At 34.8% G+C, this 7,596-nt stretch overlaps 1 protein-coding gene across 2 annotated transcripts; it reads left to right on the forward strand.

Annotated features, from left to right (window-relative positions):
* The first annotated feature begins 1,632 nt into the window (after positions 1-1,632).
* On the forward strand, positions 1,633-5,688 carry LOC131047191 (disease resistance protein Roq1). 2 transcript variants are annotated; one of them, XM_057981049.2, is made up of 5 exons: positions 1,633-2,506; positions 2,603-3,773; positions 3,871-4,119; positions 4,236-5,078; positions 5,191-5,688. In XM_057981049.2, exons 1-5 carry the CDS (start codon positions 1,878-1,880, stop codon positions 5,668-5,670), a joined length of 3,372 nt encoding a protein of 1,123 aa, XP_057837032.2. In that variant the 5' UTR covers positions 1,633-1,877; the 3' UTR covers positions 5,671-5,688. The 2 variants fall into 2 exon arrangements, with proteins under 2 accessions (XP_057837032.2, XP_057837031.2); XM_057981048.2 differs by having other exon boundaries at positions 1,634-2,506; positions 2,597-3,773.
* Positions 5,689-7,596: the final 1,908 nt, after the last annotated feature.

The raw sequence follows: 7,596 nt of genomic DNA on the forward strand, positions 1-7,596 counted from the left end.
ATAGTGTCCTAAGGGGTCATATATGGTTCTAAGGGGTCTCACATGTGTGACCCCATAAGAGAACATATGACCCCTTTTAATATCCTAGTGTGTATGCATGACATACCCCAAGTAGAACCCGATATGACCATATAGGATCACATTGTGTCCTAAGGGGTCATATGTGGTCCTAAGGGGTCACGCATCATGTGTTCTAACACATGTGTGACCCCTTAGGACTACATATGACCCCATAGGATCACATAGTTTCCTTAGGGGTCATATGTGGTCCTAAGGGGTCACACATATGTTCTAACACATGCATGACCCCTTAGAAGCACATATGACCCCTTTTAACATCCTACTACATCCTAAGTGGTCATATGTGGTCCTAAAGGGTCACTCATGTGTTTTAACACATGCATGACCCCTTAGGACCCCATACATGACCCATTTTAACATCCTAGTAGATCTAAGGGGTCATATGTGGTACTAAACAAGCACTCATGTGTTTTAAGACATGTGCACGACCCCTTAGGACCTCATATGACCCCATAGGATCACATATTATCCTAAAAGGAATTGGGTAAAATGTAATTTTGAGAGAGCCTCCAAAAGTAATCTCAACATTTTAAAGGTGAGTAGTGTTAATATAGATAATAATGGTGGATTTATCATGGGTTTAGTTGTTATATCTCTAATTCTATTATATGACAATGAGTTAATGTGTCTCAAATATCAATATTATTGGCTACTAATACCAACAATTTTTAGAATTTCTAAATTGTGTCAATCGTATTGAACAAGCAATCAATAATGTAAGGAAGATGCAAAGCAATGGACTATGGCACTTTGCATGAAGAATTAATTCATACTTTTAATTTTAATTTTATATGAAATATTTAAAATATTTTATTAGTTATTTTAAAGTAAAATTTTATCATAACTCATAATTTTTCACTATAATTATTTTAAGAAAATAAATTAATTTTGATCATTAATTCTAATATAAAGTACATCAATATTCTTTTATAATATTTTATTTTAATTTCTAAAATATCATTAATAGTAAATTTGAACATGTATTCTGTATAATATGTTTTTTTTTCATGATTTTCTATTAATAAAGATATTTATGAAAATATAATATTTATATAAAGTATAAATTTTTATCAACATTAGACAATTATTTCAAATAACCTCAAACAAGAGAAATATTTCAAAATATAAATCTTGCCAAATAAGACACTTGTTTATTAACATCCACATCCGCAAGCACAAAGTAAAGAGTCATATATAGGGCTCGTCGACCACTTCCATTGTCAAGCAATACTAAGAAATTGTCTCAATTAAAACAGTCTGCCTTCTTCACGCACACGTCTCTACCAAATTTCTAGCATTTTACACACAGAATAATCTCACACGAATTCCGTATCAGACAAAGTTGTGAGTCAAATCAGACACTAATTTGCGCCTTTTATATGTTTAAACAAAATACAGTTAAGCACCGTCGCTTGAGGTTCTGACCCAGAAAACAACTTTGTTGTATTACATTATGTGGCTACAATCAGATTTTGCCTCATTATGATGCAAGCCCTAACTCTGTTAGGGACACCTCTTAAAATGATTACCACTTGGTGTTGTGTTCTAATCTCGACCATGGAAACCAATTAAAATTCTTTTATCCATTTCTATTCTTTCATAAGGCCAGGGCCTAAATTTCTCTATCTATCTTCCTCTTGTTTCGCTAATTATTTGGAGGAACGTGTTACTTCTTTTCCAAGTTGTTCTGCAAGGCTTCATTAACACCATCTTTCAGCGATTTCAATTCGCTCTCACCTTCCTCAAAATTAACATCTTTCTTTTCAAGATTTATGTTCCGTCATTGATTTGCATGTATGGCGTCTTCTTCCTCGCCTCCCCAACAAAATGAGGAACACCACGCTTTCTCTGCGGCATCTTCTTCCTTGTCTCCCCAACAAGATTCTTTCTTTAGGGCTTCTTCTTCCTGGTCCCATAAACAAGGTGAGGATCGTCCAGCTTTCTCTGTAATTGAAAATCCCATCAAGAGGAGGAGGGTTTCTGAATCTTCAAGATTATATGATGTCTTCATCAACCACAGAGGCCCTGATGTGAAAGAAACATTGGCTCTAGAGCTTTACAACCTCCTTCAGAATTTAGAAATACGGGCGTTTCTTGATTCGGAAGAGAAAGTACTTGGAGATTCGTTTCCATCCACCATTGAGACAGCCATCCACTCTGCAGCAGTTCACATAGCTATCTTCTCCAAAGGATATGCAGAGTCCCCATGGTGTTTGACAGAGCTGGTTCTCATGCAGCAAAGTAAAGCAAAGATTATTCCTGTTTTCTATGGCGTCTCGCCTTCCGCACTACGCCACATAGAAAAGGGAGTGTATGCCAAAGCTTTCACGGAATATGAGAAAAAGAAGAGGTACATAGAAAAACTGGAGGAATGGAGGAAAGCTCTCCAATCTATTTCGTTTATTGCTGGAGAAGAGTTCAAAGGGTAAGATTTGTATTTGATATTTCTATATAGTAATAACATTTCAATGTTGTAGAACTTTTTTCTCATCGGATTCCCCTTCCATTTATAAAGTTACAGTGAAAATGAGAAGATAGTGTCAACAGTGCAAAAGGAAGTAGAAAGGATGAGATGTTTACATGTTGCCAAATATCCAGTTGGACTTCCTAAGCTTGTAGAAGATTTTGAAAAGCAGTGTATTGACAAGCTTGTACAAGATTTTGAAAGTCAGTGTGGCGTGAACAAACAAGGAGAAGGGAAGTCCAAGATAGTTGGCATTTTTGGTATGGGTGGGGTGGGAAAAACAACTCTCACCAAAGAATTGTTCAACCGAAAGCGTTCATATTATAGTCGCTCCTGCTATTTGTTTGATGTTCGGGAAGCCTCTGTGAAAAAAGATCTGCCTTCTTTGCAAATGAAGCTCCTCAGAAATCTTTTTGATGAAAATCATCATCCAAGCTTTCCAAGCGTAGAGGATGGCACAAGTTGTCTCAGCAATCGTTTTGCAAGGAGTCGCAATCGGAGCTTCCTTATTGTTCTGGATGATATTGATCACCAGGAACAGTTAGATGCGCTACTGATCAGCGATGAGTTGAATAAATTAGGCAATAGTCTAGTAATTGTTACAACTCGTGATATAGGAGTGCTCATAAACGCTGGAATTACAGTTGGTTATAATTTGAAAGGAATGGATACAGATGATGCGAAAGAGTTGTTTTGTTGGCATGCTTTTAGCCGACCTTATCCGTCCAGTGGTTACGAGGAGCTGGTTCAACACTTCATAAACATCTGTGGCGGCTTACCGTTGTCTCTTCAAGTTCTGGGCAGGCATGTTCATGGCGAGGATCAGAAGTTTTGGGAGTTAGAATTGAAAAAGGTTAAAAAGACGCTGCCTCATGACATACAGAAGAGATTAAGAATAAGCATTGACACGTTGGACAATGAAGAAAAACAAATTTTCATGGATGTTGCATGCTTTTTCATAGGAGAATTAACTAAAGATGCCATCAGAGTGTGGAATGGATCAGGATGGAGCGCTCAACATGCACTGCGAAGACTCAAAAATAAATGTTTGGTTGAAGAAGTAAAAGGTTATAAATTCTGGGGACAATTAGAGGATCCCTTCAAAGATTCCAGAGAAGAAATGTTCGTATTGAGAATGCATGACCATTTGCGGGACTTGGGACGAGAAATGGCAGATGAGCTGAGCTACCCTCGTCGCTTGTGGCGTTCTCAACATCTTCAATCTTTGGTATGGTTTTGGCTCCAGATTAATTTATTTTTATTGTTATTTTCGAAATTTTAAATATTTCCTACAATGTAAATCTCAACTGCTTCCGTGACTGCAGGAATCAAAGGGATGCGAAAACATTCTTACCCAACACAATGTTAGGTGTTTTGCCACGAGTGGACTTATTAAGTATTTTCTAGGGGTTTCAGATAATATGGTTGAGAGGTCAACGGCTTTACTATGGCTCGAGGTGAGGCTCTGGGGGAATACGCTCACAAAAATTCCTCCTTGGATTCCTCTTCAAAACTTGCAATGTTTAAGCATCTTTGGTGGAAGTCTGGAAAGATTATGGCAGAGTGATGTCCAGGTATGTCTTGAAGGTGACGTCTTGGTAATCGAATACCTTCTTATAAAATACTTAAGTGATTTATATTTACAATCGGAAGCCATAATTCTTCTCGTTTTTTTTTTCTAATATTTTAGGCGCCGTTCCAACTAAAAGAGCTGCGGATATACAGAGAGATGGAGCTGAAGGAGTTGAGTTTGGAGTTTCTGCGCTGCCTGGAAGTAATTACAATTCATGAATGTTGGAATTTAAGAAGGGTTACAGGAATATCTTATCTTCCGAAATTAGTAGAATTGAACATCAGTAGCTGTGCGTTGCTAGAGGGGTTAAGTTTTTCAATACCCTGCAGCCTCGAAAAAGTTAAAATTTTTAAATTTCGGCATCTGGTAAGTTTCGAAGGAATGAATCTTTCGAAGCTAGTAGAATTGAGCATTAGTGAATGCGAGAATCTAAGGGAGTTAAGTTTTGATAGACCTAGCTGTCTTGAAAGAATTAGAATTTATAAATGTTGGCATCTGATAAGTTTTCAAGGAATGTCTAATCTTACGAAGCTAGTAGAATTGAACATTGTTCTATGTGAGCTTGTGGAGGTAAATTTTGCTCAACTCAATTGTCTAGAAAAAATTAAAATCTATAATTGTAATCATCTGAAAAGTGTGACAGGATTATCTGATCTTTCGAAGCTAGTGGAATTTAACATTGGCAGCTGTCGAAAGGTTGAGGAGTTAAGTCTTGTTCGACTCAGCTGTCTAAAATCCTGTTCAATATCTCACCTTTTCATGCTGAAGAGGTTTGAAGTGAAAGGTTGCAAAAATTTGGTGAGTGTAGATGGAATATTTTGGGACCTTGTAAAATTGAACATTAACGACTGTCCGAAGCTGGAGAAAATACCAGATATAGTAAAATTGCATTCATTGGAAAGGATGCAGCTCTTATATGGCAGCAGCCAAACAATTCGGAATTGTATTCTCAACATGGAGGTATTAATTTGAGCTCCTTAAATTTATTTTTAAGGGAAGATCTTAGTTCACCTTTGGTTTTCCTTTGTTGTAAACGAAGATAATCCACTCGAATTTGTTTTGCTTTATGCAGAAGCTGCCATCAAACTTTATTAAAGTAATTGATAGAGCAGTGGGTGGAGCGGAGTCAACTTTCAACGGAAATATCTTCTCCGAATTTGTTAATGCCAATTCAGTCATCCAAATTGGTATCGATAACACTTGCAATCATCTGAGTAGATATATGGTGAGCGCAATCATCTTATGCGCCATCGTTGTGGTTAATACATCTGCGGCAGCACATATGATCAATGATCTCATTCGTGAATGCGATATTAATCCATGGCTGCAATTTGAGGTGCGCCAAGGTGAATGGGTAATTACCTCAGTAACAACCAAGGAAGATGAAATAGACAGTTACTTTGCTAACAAGGGTAATTGTTTTCCCTTTGATTATCTATGTTTCCCCGAAAATGTAATGGTCAAAAGGGTAACGATGCCTGTGATGATAGGTGAAGAACATAAAATTGTGAAACTTCTAGGCATCATTTTTGATAAGCTTTACCAGAAATAGAGCACAATTTAGACTTCTTGTTTTTGTGCAATATTTTTTTCATAGCAAGTGGTATAAGAGTAGTACAAATTTTCAACCTAAATATAAATAGGATTGAGGGACATTTAGTAAACTTAATCATTAAAACTCAAGAACTATCACAATTCAATTCTGTAAATGTGGGTGTGGCTGAAGAATACATAGTAGATTCTGGTGGGTATTTTGGAGTTGATAAGGACATTTATTTTTAACAATTAAAAGATCGTTTTCATTGAACAGTGTTGAGAAGTCTTCTTTGCACCGATTTGTAACGCTCTTGGGGTTGACTACTTCAGCATTTACTCTGAGTGGGTCACTTCATTTTCATCATTAATAGAACCGGCCGAATTCCACTTCCATCGGTTGTCAAACTTGGCGTGTGGGATCTGAAATGAAGTCGAGTCATGGGGAGAAAAACAAGTGAGTCTTCAAATATCACACACAACAGTGAATTGATTTTAAACACAGCAAGGAAAGAAATCTTAGATTAACTTGTTCGAGACTGCGGAGTAAAAACCGAAGCAAATGCATGGATAATAGTCATTCCGATCACTACGAAAAGAATACGGGGACTTCGAAACTGTAAACGACTCGACACTCTCGAATATAAAGTCATTCCGCCTGTGGGGATCACCGATGATTGTAGACTTTTTGGAAGGTTGCAATGGCTGTCTCTCTCAATTTAGATCTAATGCATGATGTTGGGCTGTAGTTATATGAAATATTATCTCCTAATTAATATATATGTGCATTTTTCAATATTAAAAAATAAAAAATGAATAAACAACATTGTTTATAAAAAAAGTAATTTCACATTCAATTTAAATCTTACATATATATTTTGTACTATTCGCTTTAATATATATTTTTTGTTTTATGATTCTTATTTTTACTTATTTAGACTTTTGAAGTTTGACTCTTTGATATAAATAATGTATTTTTCAATAGAAAAAAGCATAAATGAACAGACAACATTGTCTCTTAAGTCATTCCGTATTGAAATATAAGAATTTGGGTATCTCATTCAGCTTAAATCTTAGCTGACTCTATTATTATTCTCTTCTTTAATTATGTTTTCTAGTGTAGTCTTGCTTAGATTTTTGAAGTTTGGCTATTTCATATAAATATGAAGTATAATGAAATAGGCAATATCAACTAGAAAGTCGTTTCTTCCAATTAAATTAAAAAACTATAAAATCATCTTTTTATATTTAGATCCCTCTAATTTATAGTGTGTAAACTTGTCTAAATGTTTTAGAAATGAAAAAAATAAAATCACAACAACATTATTGGAAACAAAATATTTAAAAATTGTGTTAAACACACACATATATAAAATACATATCTAATTTACAATCAAAGTAATAATTTAATTTTTTAATTAAAAACTAGAAAAATTAAAAAAGATTTAAAAAACTAATTTAAATATTTAAAATATTCAAAAAAATCATTTAAATTTTATTCTTTTATTTAAACTTATATCATGACTTATTTTTAATAATATATTATAATTTTAATTTTATGAAAATATAATTAAATAATTTCATATCTTTGCAGCAAAAGTGTAAACCAAAATCATGCATTCAATTAATGTTGGACTTCACTCTACTGCAGTGTATTCACATGCATACAAAACTACATATCAATAAGCTTAATTGGTTGTAAGTAAAAAGCCTTAAAAACTACAGTGATTTTTTTTATACTCCCTCCAATGGAAGATGGCTTAGAAACAACCATTTTCCATAGAAAACCTATTTCAGACATTGAAACGAGAAACGACACTAACGGTCACTTTTTCGGTAACATAGGCATATAACAAGATCTTTAAAATAAATTCCCTAGTTTTTTTGGATGCCATTAAAGTGGTACTGGGACATGTCTTTTTGCTCATTGTAGTCAGCTAATAGC

This window comes from Cryptomeria japonica, chromosome 7 (genome assembly GCF_030272615.1).
Source record: "Cryptomeria japonica chromosome 7, Sugi_1.0, whole genome shotgun sequence".
NCBI classification, from domain to species: Eukaryota; Viridiplantae; Streptophyta; class Pinopsida; order Cupressales; family Cupressaceae; genus Cryptomeria; species Cryptomeria japonica.